The following is an 18,657-nucleotide window of genomic DNA, read 5'->3' as shown; positions in this document are numbered from 1 at the left end:
ATGAATAATTCACACTAGGTAAATGGTAATTTTGTCAGGTAGGATGGGTGGTTTAATATAATTCACGATGTCTTGTTTTTTTTTGGAAGGGGGTGTTTTTTCAGGCTTTCTCCACAGGTTGTCGCTGTTGTCTTAGTCCAGCTGTTTTTCCTATTACCCAGTTGGCCACATTTGAACCAATCAAACGCCATAACGTATATTATACCGACCAATGAGAATGCACACTCGCCCATAGAAACGCCCATTCGTCGTTACGGGTTAGATTGAGCTCCGGCTGTCAGTGTTAGCTATAAACACCAATAGCTAGTTTAGCCGTGTTTACACCCGTGGAAATGGCAATCAGCTGAGCATTTCAGCACATGCAAGTCGATGTAAATACTTTTTAAAGTTATTGCGCGTCTTGAACAAGCACGGTGAGTATTTCCTGATCAAATTCGTCCGTCACGTAAGTTGTCATCGACGCTGAATTTACTTATGCTAATGCTAAAGGTTGGGTTAAGGGAGAGGCAGGTGAGGTTACATCAGATTGTTTTGAATACGGCCCAGATCTTTAGAATCCATTTGGGCAAGTAAAAATCATATTGTCTTCAGAAATATAACATCCAGTAATAAGGGACAAGAAGTTATCCGCCTATGTAGCGTAATTAAGCACATCACAGCAAGGGGAATGACTGTCTAAACCGATCTCTTGTCAGGCGTGCCACTGTGAACAACTGGCATAACGTTACATGTATCTCTGATGTATTCAGCCTACTATTGTACGAATGGAGTAGTAGGTGTACTAAAATGCGTAAAACAATCGGTGCACTTAATTAAACTGTATTAAAAACACACTGTACCTTATAGCAAGTGGAAGAGCATTTACTTGTCCCACCACTCACAATGCTTCTTTGGTATAGATAAAGGAAGAACTTTGATATTTTTCTGCTGCAGACCTGATTGTTATGTTCTTAGACACAATTGTCACTTGTTTTTTTTTTCCCCTTCAGTTGCAGATCCTTTTAGCATAAATTGCCCACTCTGAATGGCCTGCCCACCACCTGTCATGGGACCTACTTAAAGAAAAAGGAGGGATACCACACTGAACTTCTACATGAGTTATGAACCTAAACCCCTTCTGGAGCATGTCTGCCAATACGAGTCGTAAGGTATTGTGAAGGAGATGGTCCTATTACTATTACTGGTGGAAATGTGATATGCTGTCCTGTGATTTGTAAAATATCGGAAAATACAGTGGAATTATGCTGCAGTAATATTTTAAAATTTTGTGTCTCCTGTTTTGTTGCAGAGACCTGAAAGTGAGGACCAGGGCAGGCAAGGGGAGTTGAAAAGCAGCCCGTCCCGGCTGCCCTTTGGCAAGAAGCAGCTTCCAGTCATCCCCAAGAATGCGGCAGCCGTCACCAAGCCTGCAGCCTTGGGAAGCCCCGCCCACTCCACAAATGGCCCGCATGCACCCTACGGCCCATTTTACTTGGAATACTCCCTACTGGCGGAGTTGTAAGTTGCCGTGTCAGCGCGTGAAAAGATCTTTTAGTTTACGTACTTTTTGAATTGATTTGCTTGTCATGTGACCTGCAGCACACTCGTGATTAAGCAGAAACTCCCTGGAATTTACGTACAGCCATCTTACAAGTCAGCACTTAGTAAGTATGCAGAATGCTTGAAAATAGAGGGGGGGGCGACTTAATCCAAAAAAATTGTGATTCCCGGTCATATTTACCACCGTTGTGTTCCTGTGTAGTGTGGTTTGGAGTCATATTCATCAGACATGGCTTGTACCAGGATGGAGTCTTCAAGTTCACTGTGTATATCCCAGATAACTATCCAGATGGTGATTGTCCGGTGAGAAATGTTTGGTCGGGTAATTACCTGTAGAAAGAAAATCTTAATTTCATACACGCAAAGAGAAAATCAGCAAGTGTGTTTACTGCTCCTTTCGTGTATGGTGTACTCGATAACTAATTGGAACCCGAGCCGCCGCACGCATAACAATTTTTGCCATAGTACCAAGACTGACCTGTGAGAGGCAGCATAGTGCCATAGGGAATGCAGACTGCTAGAAAATATAAAGAAAACCAAATAGAAGACAAAATGGAAGAAGCTAGGCTAACTGTTTGCTTATCTGGTTTGCTATTGTACTTGACATTTTGTTGTGGTAACCGACAGTTCGACCCAACCACATCCTCATTCACTTGGCTGCACATACATACAGTGTTGGCTGCACATACAAAAAACTTAAATACTGGACAGGTTTCACATTATGATGACAGCTCAACCCCCCACAACACATTTTCTGATCTAGGCTGGTCTACTTAATGTGAATTAAACTACTGGCCCTGTTTCCGTAACTCCCTTGACGATGCTATTGTTTTGATGTTCTGCTTTACAGAAATTAGTGTTTGACATGCCAGTCTTCCATCCACTCGTCGACCCAGTTTCCGGCGAGCTTGACGTCAAAAGAGCTTTCACCAAATGGAGGTGAACACAAATGCAATTTTTACACACCTTACATCAAAGTCCATCAAATGTATAATTTGCTGTTTTGTATTTTAGGCGGAATCACAACCATATCTGGCAACTCCTCATGTATGCCCGTACTGTGTTTTATAAGATCAACACCTCGGAACCTATCAATCCAGAAGCTGCTGTATTGTGAGTGTCCTATTTGAATGATGTTGTAAAAAATCGGAACAAAGAAATTGTTGCACCTGCCCATATGTACCTTAGCTTATCCTTAATTATCCTCATTTGGGTCATGGGTGAGCCGCAGCCTCTCTACACGGTTTTCATAATCGTATTCCCCCTCAGGTACGAGAAGGACGTGCAGTTGTTCAAGAGCAAAGTGGTGGACAGTGTGAGACTATGCAACAGTCGTCTGTTTGACCAGCCCAAGATAGACGATCCCTACGCAATAAGGTTGGTGGCTCATCCTCACGCATTGTGATTTTGAGTGTGTGACTAACTTTGTCGGCTATTATTGTGCTGCAGCTTTTCTCCGTGGAACCCAGCTGTTCACGAGGAAGCAAAAGAGCGAATGTTCGCATACAAAGTAAGTCCATCACGAAATTCATCAAGAGTACTTGTACTTATGTTTGCTTTCCCGGGGTCCGAGTCAGGTTTGTGCAAGAGCACGAAAGAAATATAAATCAGCATTACTAAAAGTGTTCTGGTGCTTTCATACAAAAGTGCTGATTCTGTATGCCATATTAATATTTGTAATTTGCACTAGAGACGACCTGAGGACCACCACAAGGGAACGCAGGGCTCGGGCCTGTCCTGGGTCAAACCCGGGTCGACGCAGCCCTTCAGCAAAGACGACAGTCCTCCTCGGAGTTGAGGCTGCGCTCGCACCCCCCGCTGGCCACTAGTGGGGAGGCACACGCATCGCCGGCCGCACCATATTTGCGAGCCGAATCCACAAATAAGGACATTATGAATATTGCTCAGCTTTAAAAGCTTCGCCCACCAACAGCTTTAGCAGACATAAACCAAGTTGATAAGGCAAAGATGACAAATGGATGTCTCTGATGTAGAATCTAGCATTTCACGTAGATGCTTCAGGATCCATATGCACAGACTGGCTGGGCTCAGTGATTACATGCTGTCGGAAAAGTCCAAAAAGAATGCAGTGGATGTCACCATCTCTCGGCTCAGGACTGTTTTTATTCATCACGCCAGGAATGTCAATTACAGCTGGGCCAAGACCAGACTTCCAATCGGTCTTTTTTTTTTAAAATCGTTTCTTTCCTAAGATAGCTTTTAAATGCGTTGCTCGATAAAGAGATCTTTTTTTTTGGTCTGCTTGTTAAAAGTTTGATGTGTAAATAAGAGGTTTTTGATTTAAAGAAAAAAAAATTCAATTTTGGGTTTGCTTTTTTTTTTTGCCAGTCTTAAGTTACTAGAGCTATCCCACGTGACTCCAAAGGTTCATATTTGCTTTTCCCCACTTTTGTCTCTCCAACATGTTACAATGATAACATGTATTTTTAATTTTATTTGATTAGACTGTGATCTGGACATTTGATTGGTTTTCAAAGAAAAAGCTGCTAGATCTAGTTGTGAGGGAAAGGTAACCATTTTTATAAAGCATCACCTCCAAATCAATTTTATTTTGATATGTTCTTTACAAAACGATTTACATCACAACATAAGATGACAAGCTGTCAATGCATTCTTGTAACATTAATAAAAAAGTTGATTTATTAGCCGTGTTTTGTTTTTTTTGATTGATTTACCAGCAACAATACGTGATACTAAATCCCTCTTTTTCCCTTGCTGCAGCTATTTCATTTTTGTTGTGCTTTTAAGATGAACCTGACCTAATCCATGTTGCAGTTTTGTAAAGAGAGTTTACTCGAAATATTTAGAGAACGACACAAGATGTAATACCCCGACTTGCCTCTCGAGGTCAGTATTGTCTCGCAATAGTGGAGCTCATCTCCGGGGCGCCTGACATGTTCGCATGGGAGGACTGACTTGTAGTCCATGTGCCAAAGTAAAAGCTCTCCGGATTGGCTTCTTTGGCTCACAACGCGGCCATCTTATGCACCGTGTCACGACACCACAACACACGGGGACTTTGGCCCGGAGGCAGCGTGATCAAATCAACCGCTCTCCAAGTGTGGGCGGCGCCGTAGCGCCCCGCACTCTCGCACCGGGTTTGTTTGTTTCTTTAAACTTTATTATTATTGTTTTTTTTTTATGACACTTCTCTGAGGTAAAATTGCAGTGAACGCCCGGACGTCCAATCAGGGAGGAGGTCACTAGTATGCAAATGTGCCGTTATCGGCAGTCACGTCAGCAGCGGCGGCAGCAACACAGAAGCAGGCAACCAGCAGCGCCCGCGGAGGTGGCGGTGGTGGTGGCCGGGCTTGGGTTTTGGCTTGGCGGCGACGCAGAAGCAGCTGTGCGGAGGTCGCCCGCAGAGCAGCCAACTTCACCGAGAACACGCACGCATGTCTCCGCTTTTGGCGTCGCTTCGACCGGCTGCCTTTCGGGTAAGCCACCGCCGCCTTCCCTGACACTTCAATGCGCTCGTGTGGCTTCTCTTCGGAGAGGAAGCTGTCAAACGCCTCTTCTTTGCGCACTTGTTCCACGCACTTTTCGAGCAACACAAACCGGACTTGGCGTAGTTTCCCCCCGCCGAAGTGAAGCTGGTCGCTCCGGGGTCCTGAACTGACAGCGACCGGTGCCGTTCGGTGGGTCGGTAGTGGGCTTATTAACAGTGTGCAATTGAAACTGAAACTCAGCCCCGGAAATAACACCCGGCGTGGTTGTTATCTCGGACACCATCGACATCGACCCCCCCAACCTACACTTACACCCTCTTTCGTCCACCAACCCCCCATCTCCGCCACCTTTTGGCTCTTCCTCAGTGGAAAATCAACTATCTTCAACTATTGCTTTTTCTTTTCTTCATTCGACGCAGTTTGGCTTATTCTTAGAGAATTTAACCTTAAATCGGTGTCCTGGGGATGCTACACTACCTGACTTGAGGATTTTGTCTAGAAGTAACACAACGGAATATAGTAACGAACTTTTCCTCGGTAAAGAAGAAATGGCTCAATTAGGGGGTCTATGTGTTCGTCTGTTTGTTGATATCATTGGGCAAGTCGTGGTGATGCTGCAAACAGCTGGAAGTCGACACATGTGAGGGTTCCCTTCACTGTGGGTTACAAGGAAGGAAAGAAGGAAGGAAGGAAGGAAGGAAGCGTGTTAAGGTTAGTTAGAAGGCTCAGGGTTGGTTTTCTGTCGATTTGAAGGAAAACGTGCAAGGCTTGGCTTGTTTTTGTGTCACTTCCCACGCTCTTACCTCAGTTGTCGATTCATTTCTGACCACACTTTGCATGATGTCAACGAGGAAGTATCTGAACGTGTATCTGAGTTATCTTTTTTACTCATAGTCAAGCCCCTTTCTCACGGAGATTCCGCAAAATGTCCACGTCGTATTCTCGTTACACAGAACACAGCAGTGTCTTTTTACACAGAACCCAGTGAAGCAGGATGTTTGCACTTTCACGCAATGACACAACATCCTTATATGAAGTGTAATTACATCAAGTCAGATACTTGGGAAATATTGAATAACACTGCGCAAAACTAGCACATCTGAGCCGTAACGGTAGTTCTACTGTATTACACCAACAGAACTTGATTGTCAAACTTCACAACTCTTTCCCGGCATTGTGGAATAGTTTCCCTCCTCTGGTACATCTCTGAAATAGCTTTGGTTGGGGCCATTTTACAGAACAGCGACATGAAGAGGAAGATAAAATTCTGGCTAATACAAGCAGTGTGTAACTTGTTAAGTGCCACTCATTCTCAAAATCAACGCTACAAGGAAAAGCTTGAAAAATGAGGGCTCTGTCAAATTAGTAAACATAGTCATGTTACAACAGCTTTTTTTGTCCTTATTAGCTTAGCATTAGCATTTATTTGTGGATGTTAAGTTTTATGCAATGCCATTATTGTTTTGAATGTTGTCAAACTTCGAGTCACAAAACATGGCGGCCATTTTTTTCTTTTCTCATACAGTTCTCCGTATCATGGAAAGGCAAATTACCACCACGTACAGGGTCTGATTGGAACACCAACTTATGATAAATCATGTTCTGTTTTTTTTTTTTTTTTAGTATATTAAATAATAATAGCAGAACATGTTTTCTCATAATCAACCGCCATTGTGTAATATTAGCCTCAGAGAGATAGGAAGGAGGAATCTTCTATTATCTGCCATGATTGTTTAGCCTTGACGCAAGTTGGCGGAGGTCTGCGGGCTTCGATTTGTTTCTGCGGCTTGTGGTTGTGAGGTCGAAGGTGAGTTGGGTGACCGGTGCATGACATGCACTTAAGGCTGGATGGATAGATGCATGATTATCCATGGTGTACCTTCTTGGTGAACTTTGTTGATACATATTGCAAACTGTGACTATTTCACATCCATTCGGATTCCCTTACAAAACAATTTAAAAACATTTGAGTCTTGCAAATTTCCTGAAAGCATTTCCTCGACATTGCCAAATGGCATGTCTGCACAAGGACGGAGCATTCGCTAGGCTCTGTCGTCTTCCGTTGGTCTGTGGTCGCCAGGCACACGCCCTCAAAGGACTTCGTCTGCCTCTGTTCCTGGGCTGTTGAAATTCTATCAGCTGTCAACGCCTCCCTGCGCGTCCTACCCTGCAGCTCTGTTGGCTGTCGACTTTAGAAAAGGTTGTGGTGGTGCTGGTGTGGGGGGGAGAAGGGGGGTTGTGTTTGGGGGAGCTCGGGAGGAGGGAGGGGGCATTCAAGGGGTCGCACGAAGAGGCACCTGCTGCCGGTGGCTGGCAGTTGGCTGGCGCCAGCTGCTTTTGCTACACACATGAAAAGCCTGCTGATAGATAATTGACAGCGCAGAGTTCCTGACCTAGCTATTACGTGGTTTTAGAGCGCTTCTTTTCAACGCCGCATGGAGGGCCATTATGGAAATCTACTAGTCAACCAGCATGTTTCACCCAAGGATTGGATGATAAAAATAGATGCAGTGAGGAGGGGATGTCATGGCTTAGTTCATTGTTTTTTGAATAGTGTCAACTTTAGACAAAATATATGTCTGTTGTCCAAAGTCAGCTAGAAGTTCTTTGCAATTAGTGATTTACCCGAGTTAAATTCTTGGGCGTATGCCTCTTCTTGCGCCGAATCAGATGGCTTAGGCTTCAGTTACCTGCAAACCAGGAAATGGACTGGATGGATAGAAAAGCCTGACGCAACCGTTTTGTGACATCTTCCGTGTTTATGTTTGTCCCCTGTTTTTACAGATTCATGATGTGATGCCATAGCTCTTCGAACACTGGTTCACCATAACCAACGCGGATCCCCTGAACTTCAGAAGGTTCCGTGACCCCATCAGAGCTCCAGTATGGATTTTTTTGACGACCCCAATCTCTTTGGTGGAGGTCTGGAAGGGGTGGACGTCGACGGCTTCCCGTCAGCTCCGTCGTTTGTGGATGAGCTCAATCTCACCGCAGACTTTGAGCCTATCCAAGTGGAGCCTCTCGCTCCTGGGAAAAACCAAGACATGATGCTGCCGGTGTCTTCCACGTCCACCCACCAAGCCGTGCCTTCGTACAGTCAGCAGATGGGGCACTACATTGGAATTAAGGCACAGAATCCTGTTGGGCAGCCATTTTCCAATCCTGGTGGTACAGGCGGTGTGGCGGCAGAGCAACGGGGCCATTACCTAAATGGCCCCGTCAGCCAAGTACCTCAATCCAATGGGTTGTTCTTCAACAGTAGCAGCCCGATGTGGGGGAATCAGGACCAGAACGGTAACATGTACCATCCTTTGTCCCAGCAGCAGCAGCAGCAGCAACTGTACAACCAGCAAATGCATGTCGGACAGCCACAAAGACATCATCCGCATCAGCACAGGATGCGTCAACAGCAACAACGGCCGAGTCACCCGCAACAGCTGTTCAACCAGAGCCAGCATCAACACATGAACATGCAGGCTATGCCTTTGCAGCAACGCCACCATCACGGGTTCCCCTTTCACCAGGGGAGCCAGCCTCAGAGCCAGCAGCAGGTTCACCAGAGTCCACAGCAGCCTCAACACCAGCTAGCTGCGGTGGGAACAAGGTTTCATTCAGCAGTAGTGCCGAGTCCAAATGACCACATGCCGGGATCTTGCCTGCAGCAGCAACAGAAGCGCAGCTTCTCTTGCCGATTAGGAATGGCTGAAAACAACCCACCCATGGATTCGTCATCTTTGGTTCACTCACTGCCCACTTACTCTGTGAGTTCTGTCACCACTTACCGACCAGCTCAGTACCCTTCCTACCCCGGAGAGCCAGAAATGGGCTGTCTGAGTCGGCCGTCTATGTCGTCGGTGGCGGTGGCTCGGCCCGCCGCCACCGCTACTCCCCTGGCGGCAGCTCTGCCCGAGCTCCCGGGGGCAGCATGTCAGTTTCCATCCGCATCACTTATGGGTCAGCATCATGCTCAGACCTCAGTTAACCAGGCAGAGCAATGTCCTTTTCTAGCTTTACGCTGTCGCGGAGAAACGCAGGGAAACAACAAGTTGTCCGAGATGTTTGGCGAATCCATGAGCTGCTACCCGGGCGTGGCCCACCAGTTGCCCTCTGAGCAGCCTCAGCGCCACGCGAACGGATACCCATCCCTAGGGGACAATCTCTTGGCATCGGAGGCTCAGAATGGAGATTTGGCAGGGTTGGAGCCCCCTGACCTCTTGCCGGACTTTCTGCCCCAGCTGGAGGCCGCGCTCAGCCAACCAGATCAATCCAACGGTTCCTGGGCTGATTCCAACCAGGCGTGGGGGCACGAGCATCGGACACAAACACCTGTTGGACAAAAGGAAGACAAGGTAATACCGTTTCTTTGCTACTTAAGCATACATTTGGAAACTTATTCAGGGTAGTTTTTTTATGCTTAGCGGGCAAATATCTCCATCCACAGTTGTTTCATGAAATAAAACACATACTTGCGCAACACACAATACGAGCAGAAACAACTTTAAGCGATACAATATTACGATATGTTTGGAAGCGCGACATAAAAACATCCGTATGATACCAGTTCATTCCTACACCTTGAACATTACAAATGAAGATTGAAAGAATGTTTCTGTCCTTCCCCGGGTGTAATGGACGTCAATCTGACCAGTTGGGTAATGTTTAACTAATTTTGCCCAGATAAAACGCACTGATGCCAAGTGGGGAGTTGTCTCGCTTTGGGCAGGAGGGTAAGAGAAAGCCCGCAGAAAAGCACGATTAAGACGAGCGTCCGTCCAGCCAGACTTGTCTATCTTCCCCGTACACCGACAGCAGGTCAGGCCTGATTAGGCTAAGAGTGGAGTGTCTTCAGGACTTAGCTGTAAGCATACTTAGGGCTATATCAAGATGTGGGTCAGGGCAAGCCAGGAGCGCACTCGAGTGGAGTGTGGGGGGAAGGTTGCACGCTGTTTCGGTAGCTGCCACAGTGGCCGCAAGTGCTGGCGCACGCATGAGCGAGGCGAGGCTGTCGGAGGAAGAAGAGGGGGGGAAAAAAAGAAAAAAAAAGTGTGGCTGAAGGAGAGCACTCCGGGGAGGGGGAAGGGGGAGATGAGGAGAGCAGTGGAAAAAGACGGACAGCTTAGGAAAGAAAGGGAGGGAATCAGACAGCAAGGAAGAGCACGAGTGGGAGAAAATAAATGGCGGGTGGGTGTGGGGAGATGCCGGGGGATTGCCTGAGCTGGCTGTAACAGGCTTCAGGCAGATCCCGGATCTTGACTTGGCGAGTTATCGAGCAGCATCCCCAGACTCTGGCTAGTGAGTGACACATGTCGAGAGGCATAATCAGACCAACTCTGAGCATGATCATGTGAATTCTGACACAGTGGTGCTGTCTTTTTACTTTACCTCGGATAGAATCTTGCAACTGTAATGTCAGAGGTTGATTTCTGGTTGGAATCGATAGCCGAGTAAATATCTTTAAACCCAGAAAAACAGGTGAGTCGTGATTGGCCGTATGTCACATAGCGCCAGGTGCCGACACCGAGCAAAACTTACAAGCGCCCTTTATGATGTAATTATGGTGGCAGGCATATGTTGCGCTTGTCATCATGGAAATAACTTTGACGGCGGTCGAAATGTACAGAGACCCGGCTAACGTTATCTTCGTCAGGTGCATCAACACGAATCTCACTGATCTCGTTTATTTCACCTCGTCTCTTTTCTGATTCGGCTTCATACGGAGTAGAGCGAGGATCGTGTTACGACGATTATTCGTCACAATGCTCACCTTGCGTTTCAATCTGAAACGCTGACACGGTTTCACCGACTTCCCGTACCGTCGACCGAATAGCTTCGCTTTCATCTCCGGCTTGATGCTCATCTTGAGAATTGTCACATGATCGAACCCGGAAAAACAGGTGAGTGGTGATTGGTCGTCACCTTAACCCGAAGGTGCTGTGATGTCTTTTTCAGTGCACGTTCCTCTTTAAAATGGCGGATCGGAAGACGAGATGGCAAAAATACGTGTTTACCGATTTGTTGACTTGAAGGTTGTGTAGTTGGCTAGTCTTTTGAATTTATACAAATCACTGGATTATTGCTGTCACTTGAAAGTGGCTCTGGATCTCCTCCCAACCTTTCCTGTAATGTCAGACAGTCGATGCGGGGGGTGGGATAGGAGTACGGAATAGCTTCCTCACAGGCACGTTCTAGTCATAAATGGGCAGGTAAAAAATTGACTTCATTGTTTAATTTCACACTTGACGGGTGGAGAGGCACTCCAGAGACCGAAGAACTAAAGCTGTTAAAAGTCACTTTTTAGCCGCTATGTCTCCTCTAAGGTCAGGTTTGCATTGACTCTGCTACAATTATGTGGCCATAGACCAGATATGAATGCACGCTCTGAAAGGTCTGTGTAATGGTCTCAGGTCAACGCAAGGCTCCGCATTTGCTTCCATTTTGGGCCAGAACGCATCTAGGAGTCGATGGCAATCTGTGGTCTTTGCCGCGTGTCCAAGTGCGACCTCTTTTCAAGCACAACTGGCCGACGCCGGCGTCTTTGTCCTTTATCGAGACCCTTTTGACTGGACCCTTTGTCCGGCCCCCGTGTCGACGCTCGGCGGCTGACTGTGCTAAACGTGTGCAGTGATTTGTGAAGAGCCTGCTGATGGTGGCGTGTTTGCTGAGCAGGCGAGGCATCGAGGGGTGTTGGGCAGGGGAGTAGCGGCCCGTTCTCCACTCCCCCGCAGTGAATCTGCCTAATTAGGATTGATCACCAAATGCTGCAACAGTCAGCTCGCAGGTGTGACGAGCCTTTCGGGTTCAAGACGGTCATCGTCCCGGGGGCTGATGTTAAAAACAAGTGATGGACAAATGGGAAGGTGTTTACGTTTCTTTCAACCTGCTTATGACCTTTGAGATGAGATCAATTTCATTTCTTTGCAAATTCAGAAATCCTTTTTATTAAACCTCAAGGCACCGATATTTGCCGTAAAACTTCATATAAAAGTCTAATTAAACACCAATGACAAATGATCAGTGGTCATAAACCTCAGACATCGTATTAACTGTTGCTCACAAGTCTAGCGTGAAATTAATCTGACAGACGCAAAACAGTCATCACAAGTGACAAGCCGATGGAACGTACCCACTCTTTTTTATTGATGACATAGCTGTCATTGCCCATTGACGTCATGATTTTTAGGCAGTCACTGGGGATCCCCAGTATGACAAGACCATTCCGTAAGACTCTTACGGTATGAGTCACGTAAATCCTTGCCGGTTCTTCGGCTTGGAACTTCGCCACGGTATTGTCGTGTTTGAATTTACATGCGACAAATGATCAACATTAGCACACAAGCTTGGCTGTGAACAGGAAATTGCACACAAGAGAGAAACTTAAGTCTCAATCTTATTCCACTGTTATCAATCAGGATCAAACTGTGCTGGTGCCTGGTTAACTGGATGCCGCCACTTGTCCTCCCCCACCTCGCCGTGCCTGTGGGTGACTGAGGCCAAGCTCGTGTGCTCCAGTCTGCGTCACGCTCGCTTCGCCGCCTGCTGACCTCACGAGGTTTATATAACTGGCAGGCAACGAACGATCGGCGCGGACGAGCTCGGGTGGTGGCGGAGGAGGGGGTGCACGATTGGCCCTGAAAGGCGACACCCAGCGCCGGCTTAATGCGACACGACGTGCAGATTTTACACGCAGCTGCCGCGCGGCCCTGTGGAAACCTGCTGCTTCTGTGAACCCCCGCCTCTCTTCCGCGCTTGCTAAATCTTCCCCTCCCTCGCCGTGTCAAGTTGTCTGTCTGTTTGCACTCGGCCCATCGGCTCCTCTGCTGGGAGGCCCGACAGATAAGAAAGGGCGGGCGGCTGGGGGGGAGGGGGATAAGCGAGGGTCAGCGGTAAACAGGATGTTAGGCGGTTGAAGCGGAAGAGGCGGGTCTATCAAGGGGAAAAAATGGGAGGGAGGAGTGAGGCTGAATTTGACAAGAGTGTGCCGAGCATGTGGGAAGCTTCAGCTACTGTACCGTAGGTCTGAATTTCAACTTTTCACCTTTTGTCTTGTCCGTCCTTTTGCCGTCGCGTGCATTCCGCGAGACGTAAAGGCCAGCGAGCGTTTATTTTGGGCTGAAGTCGAGGCAGCCACAAATATGGAGTGCCGCCGGCGCGTGTGGTTGGAATGCAAGCATTGTGACGCCAGGCAACTGAACTTTGTTTGACCTGCCATTTGGCAGAGAGAAAATACTTTCTCGCTCTGGGCATCCAAACATGAGGAAAAACCCTCGGACATAATGCAAAGTGTTATCTCAGGAAAAAGTGGCTACCGGCAGTGAATGGCTGCACCGTGCCCTTGTGTTTACAACGGAGACCTTTTTCCAATCAGGCACTATGTCACACATGGTCCACGGATCACGTGTTCCACAGTCTAGACTTACGGTGCACAAGTTCTTTTGTTTTTGAAGGAATGCAGACGTCAAATAAAATTGTACCTAAGATGTCTTTAACATTGGAATTATATTTTCAAGAAATATTTCTAGGCAAAACACTTTCAGAGTATAAATATAAACCAAACGACTATCAGGACCTAATTTCTTCAAAAGCCATTTCATCACGAATGTTACACTTCCCTGATTTGCTGGTTGTTACCTTTTTTGTTGAGCTGCTCGGGCTGGGAAATGTGTCAAACAACTCGGATAAGTCGACTGGAGAAACAGGTTGACATAGAATCTTTGTTGTGAAGCTACGTTAGTGTCACATGCGTGACTAATGTAGAATTTTCCACTCTGGCATTTCCTTTCTTTGAGTATACCCAACTGTGTTCTGTATTCAAACTCCCCATAAATGTTTGTGTTTTTAAGCACTGGTGACTTGATTGTTGTCAGTCTGGAAGTAGGGGCGGGTAAGACATATCTGGATTCCATTACGTGTCTTCTGTATCCCGCCACCAGCTTGTCGTTGTATTATTGTTAACGGCAAAGTGACTTTGACGCAAATAATTGGAAAATGTGACTATTCAGATAATGGATGACTGTTTTGTCTTTGCTTCAATTACTTGTTTGGCTTACATCCATCCACCTCTAAATGTGAAATATTAAATGTTACTATGATAAATTAACCAAGAGATCCATTGTGAGAGGCAGCTGACCAGCTAAATAGTTCTCTAATTTCTGTGTTGACCGCTGAGGAATTTAAAACAGCTGAAACGTTGTATTGTGTTTAGCACAACTGACTGCCAGCATGTAAACACTGGCTAAATCGATCAATATTCTATTTGATCAGATCTTGGAATATTGTCTTTTGACCGTAAAAGGACCCATCGCAACTCTGATCCAGTTTTGTGATGACAACCAAAGGCAGAAAATTGCCAGGTTGGCAAGTCTCTTTGAAAGTTTGCAGGGTGTGCCATGTGCCAGGGAATAAACGTTACCGGCTCTACTGGACGCAAGTTGGAATATTGGCAGAGCTATAGATACAAGTACGGAAGTATGTCCAAATTCCAATTCGTCGTTCGGCTTTAATATCGTTGACAGAATTATCAAAATATGAAATTCCAGATAAATTGTTCTGGATGTGATTTTCTATACGTTGGCAGCGATGAGTCTTGGATTTGCGAGCCTTCCTCTAATTTAATGATTATGATTAGAAGCATTTAATTGCCTCAAAGTGTTTCTCCCGCTTTAGTTAGGGGGCTTTACTGACCGTGAAACAGGCCTTCATTTAGAGTGATAAAGTTTAATAAACGATCCAGAATGGGTCCCACTGTTCTGTATAATTTGCACAGTTTATGGTCATCGCCAGTCTTGCTAGCAAATCCCCGAAATGACAGACCTTTAATCTTGTTGACTGAAGACCTCCCCATAGCTGACACTTTACGACGCAGGGACAGTTGCCCCAATTAGAGCCTCTACTTGATATTTAAGTCAAGTCACGGCTGTTTGACAAAATAGTAAGTAGAACTGAATAGACGGTCCGATGTGGTCAACTTGACCATAACACTGAGCAGTTCCAACCTTTTCTATTGAAACTGAAAATTTCCCAAAGATCAGAGCTCACATTCGTTCTAAAACAATTTATGTATAGGCTATGAAGTAGGTGTGAAAACCGGACAGGCCAAGCGGTATTGAAAATGGAAGAATGGCCGTATGTCAACTTCTTCATCTTCCAGGCGCTCAAAATGGCTGGTGGGTAGTAGGGTATTATGTAAATTTGCCGCACAGAGAGGTTTATTGTGGTTGGGCCGAGCGGCATCTGCACAAACTGGCACTGTACAATTCCAGCTTTGGCGGGCGGCCATGGGCCCGGTGTTCCAACTGAGCCCGTTTCATGTGATTTTGCGGAGAGCATGCGCTGCGAGCGTGCACTCTTGCTGCTTCACTCGTGCCGTGATTCCATCTGGGCGGTCACGGCGCAGTAGGCCAGATAGCGCAGGGGGTCCGGTGCAGTGATAATGCACTGATGAGCTTTTCAGCATCTTCTCCAGAGGGGGGCCGGGGTAAGCCTCAGCTGCTATATTGCACCTCGCGACTTAGGGTAAAGGATCGTTAATGTGTGCATTTGTGTTTAATTAGCCGAGGAAGGCATGCTGGGCATCTTGTTGACTTGAATTTATATTCGGATTTTCAAGTGTCAACATCTCGAGAAACTTTCCTCTACAGCATGACGAGACCTGCTCGAAGTCAGTCGCCAAGGTTATTACTCGAAATAGACAGACTTGTAATGATATCAAATCTAAGATGCTTGAGGCGGCAACAGTCGTGAAATTTGTAATTCTACACCAATCATTGAGTGGAAATTGAATGTGAGAACTCTTTCCAGAAGTTAACTCTAAAAACCTGAAGCAAATGTTATTTTGTCACAGCTGTAGACCACCACACAATCTAGAGTGGAGGAGCTATGATACGGTTTGATACCTACCTGGCTTTTTTGGAAATGGACCTTGAGCACAAATTGCCCAACCATGCCGTAGTCACTCGTTTTCAGCCCCTTTTCTTTTTTGAAATGGAGAGAGAAGAAGGCGAGGGATGAAGTGTCAAGAGATTATCACCTGTAGCTGTGTCGCCACCCACTCGCCCGTTCTTCCTCTGAGAGCGTACAGTCCCCTCCCCTTCCTGTGCCGCTTCCCCTGTCCCTCCTCTCCCTTCATCTGCGTTTCAAGTTAGCCGCTCCCCCTTGAGTACAAAGCACCCAGGCCTGTTTGCAGAGTAACCCTTGACTCGCCTGGAGCCCATGTGACTGCTGAAGCACCATTGTTGACATTTGCAACACACGTTGGCAATGGCGGCTGTCTTTTTTTGTATGTCCATCAATAAGCTTGTTTGCTGAATTTCTGTCTTTACTTTGAACAGGGACTTACATATTTTGCTAGCTATCCTGCGCTATTTGCTGAAAAACCTGCCTGTTTGCTGTTTCTGTGCTCTTTTTGAGATGTCCGAAGATGCCACAAGATGGCAGCAAAGTTATCTTAGAACTCAGATGTTGATGATCTTGTCCGGTACTTTGGACTTGGACTCTGATGCTTTCTGTCTCTTTCCCAGAACGATAGTGGGCACTCGTTGCACTCTCAATGCGTGCAATTGGCATTGACCCTCGAACACCAGCCGGGTGTTATCAAATGATGCATTTGTGGCACCCCAGTTTCAAAGTCCAAACTCCAAAGCGCAGCCTGGCAGGTGAATCGGATGCCCGTTGCTGCTCTCGTTGTCTTTTTATCGTCTGGATTATTGTCTGTCCGTAGAATGCTGACTTCCTGTTTGAAAGTGTACACGTGTTTTGCAGTAACTGGCCCTTGGAGTGTAAAATAAGACAATGTTGAAGTGAGTCAACTTTTATTTATTTTTCCAACATTCATCAAATACCAACACATTATTCAAACTCGGCCGCTGCTCTGGGTAATATTTGAATGTGTTTGGTTCCTGTTTACCAATCCCCTTTACCTTTCATGTGACTTACATTAATGTGGAATCTTTAGTTCTTCATGGAGATTTGAATCCTCACTATCTGTTGCTAACCTAGGCCAGGTCTCTCTCAACTAACTGTACCTGGCTCTGGGCCCGCCATGTGTCTTTCCTGGTGCCATGTGCCAGCTGTTGCTCATGTCCGCCTGCGTTGAAGGGGTGGGGGGGGGGGTGTGTGGCTGTCGTGGAAAGGCCAGCAGCGCCTTCAGACTGCCGGAATAGCTTGCGCCTCTCTTGGATTGGTAGCCGGAGAGTCCCAGGATTTTTTTTCGAGAATTAAATTTTCCAACATTAAATAAATCATCACATCGATGACTGTAACCTACAAAAAAAAGGGACAAAAGGGTTATCCAGTACTCTGAGGGTTAATTTGTGAAAGTTAATATAATAACTGCTAGCACCATCTGCTGGCCTACTTCCTTTACAAAGAGAGAGCGCGAGAGAGAGAGAGCAAGAGAGAGAGGGGGGGGAGCAACCGAGAGAGAGAGAGAAAAAAACGAGACTGGGTTTTAACGACATCTCTAATATTCATGCTGATGCATTTTGCTGCTTTGTGCTTTCATTTTCCTGCCGGAGATCGCCGTGTTCACGCCGCACTTGACTGGGAAACGGACCAAAAAAGAACCCAAGCCTTTTTGAAAGGAGTTTACCTACCTTATCCCGGGACAACGAGGAAAAGAAGGGAAGGAGAAATCAATGACCCGGCGGTAGGGGAACTGAGAGAGCGAAGGGGCAGCCGGTGCTTCTTGGACTGCCACGCACCTCCTCTGCCTCTGCTCCCTCATCACCCCGTGAAGAGACAAACGTGGGTGAGGGAGGGAGTAAAGAGGGAGAGAGAGAGAGACAGAGAGAGAGAGTGGGGGTGAGAGAGCTCCCATGCACTCCTCTTGAGCCCTGCCCGCTGGGGGAGGAGGAGGAGGAGACAAGCCACTCCGGCGTTCACGCACCGCCTGAGGAAGAAGACGAGTAGACCGCCGCTGCTGGAGGAGGAGGTGGTGGAGGAGGGGAGGCAAAGCAGTGGGGAGGGGAAGGGGAAGGGGGGGGATACACACTCACCACTCCAGGAAGGAGGCTGTGGAAAAGTGTATTTATTCCGGAGAAGGAGCGTCGGCGAGAAAACCCGGCGAAAGGGCAACCGGGCTTTTGTTAGCCGGTCACACAGAGAAGGAGAGCGAGAGAGAGAGAGCGAGAGGGAGGGAGTTTGTAGGGGGAGGTAAAGAGGAAGAAAAAAATGTCTACAGTGAAGAGGCCAAGAGGAAGGGTAAGTGAGCTCTGGGAGGGAGGGGTTGGTGCGAGGGGAGGGGAGGAGCCGGCAGGAACTGAACAACCTACTCGACTCATGCTGCACTGCCGCCATCTTGAACTCATTGCTGCTTTTTTTTCCCCCTCTTCCCCTTCCTCACCCTCCCTTCCCTTTCCCTGCCATACTCACATGCTTTGCTTATATAGAGCCGACGATGATACATTTTTCTCTACCGCGCCCTGCCCCCTTCGCCGCTCTCCTAAACGCCTTTCTCGTTTAATTCATGTGTTTGTTTGGGCTCGTCACTCACTCGCTCTCAAATCAGAGCGTGGCTCTCTACCTGTTTACGTTTCCATGAGGTAATATTCGTCCAAAGCGCAGTACCTGATGCTCGTATTGTCAGGTATTTATGGCCGTGTGTTACAAAGCAGCAACGTTCTGCCTTTACACACAATCTAGCTTGTTTTTA

General features: G+C 46.9%; 2 protein-coding genes and 1 long non-coding RNA gene across 11 annotated transcripts in view; 2 read left to right on the top strand and 1 right to left on the bottom strand.

Moving 5' to 3' along the window:
- Positions 1–241: 241 nt before the first annotated feature.
- LOC119120790 (akt interacting protein) lies at positions 242–4,205 on the top strand. The gene is made up of 10 exons (XM_037248001.1): positions 242–413; positions 990–1,148; positions 1,289–1,497; positions 1,579–1,643; positions 1,742–1,842; positions 2,390–2,478; positions 2,554–2,652; positions 2,809–2,916; positions 2,989–3,049; positions 3,230–4,205. The coding sequence occupies exons 2-10, from the start codon at positions 1,101–1,103 to the stop codon at positions 3,335–3,337; spliced, it is 888 nt and encodes a 295-aa protein (XP_037103896.1). The 5' UTR covers positions 242–413; positions 990–1,100; the 3' UTR covers positions 3,338–4,205.
- Positions 4,206–4,573: 368 nt separating this feature from the next.
- Positions 4,574–18,657, top strand: part of chd9 (chromodomain helicase DNA binding protein 9) — a 44,176-nt gene continuing 30,092 nt past the window's right edge. For 6 of the 9 annotated variants that reach the window (XM_037248449.1, XM_037248453.1, XM_037248451.1 and 3 more), the window contains exons 1-2: positions 4,574–4,997; positions 7,794–9,358. In XM_037248449.1, coding sequence (XP_037104344.1) covers positions 7,895–9,358 — 1,464 coding nt within the window. In that variant the 5' untranslated portion in view covers positions 4,574–4,997; positions 7,794–7,894. Of the gene's footprint in view, positions 4,998–7,793; positions 9,359–12,871; positions 13,024–18,067; positions 18,207–18,657 lie in introns of those variants that run through there. The other 3 variants (XM_037248455.1, XM_037248456.1, XM_037248454.1) reach the window with 3 other exon arrangements.
- On the bottom strand, positions 16,803–17,728 carry LOC119121068. The gene is made up of 2 exons (XR_005097612.1): positions 17,600–17,728; positions 16,803–17,267 (listed from the first exon to the last, which is right to left on the bottom strand). It is a non-coding gene; the product is annotated as an uncharacterized LOC119121068 (long non-coding RNA).

This window comes from Syngnathus acus, chromosome 3 (genome assembly GCF_901709675.1).
Source record: "Syngnathus acus chromosome 3, fSynAcu1.2, whole genome shotgun sequence".
Taxonomy (NCBI): Eukaryota; Metazoa; Chordata; class Actinopteri; order Syngnathiformes; family Syngnathidae; genus Syngnathus; species Syngnathus acus.
Note: the sequence above shows the minus strand (reverse complement) of the source record. Positions and strands in the feature narration are given on the sequence as shown.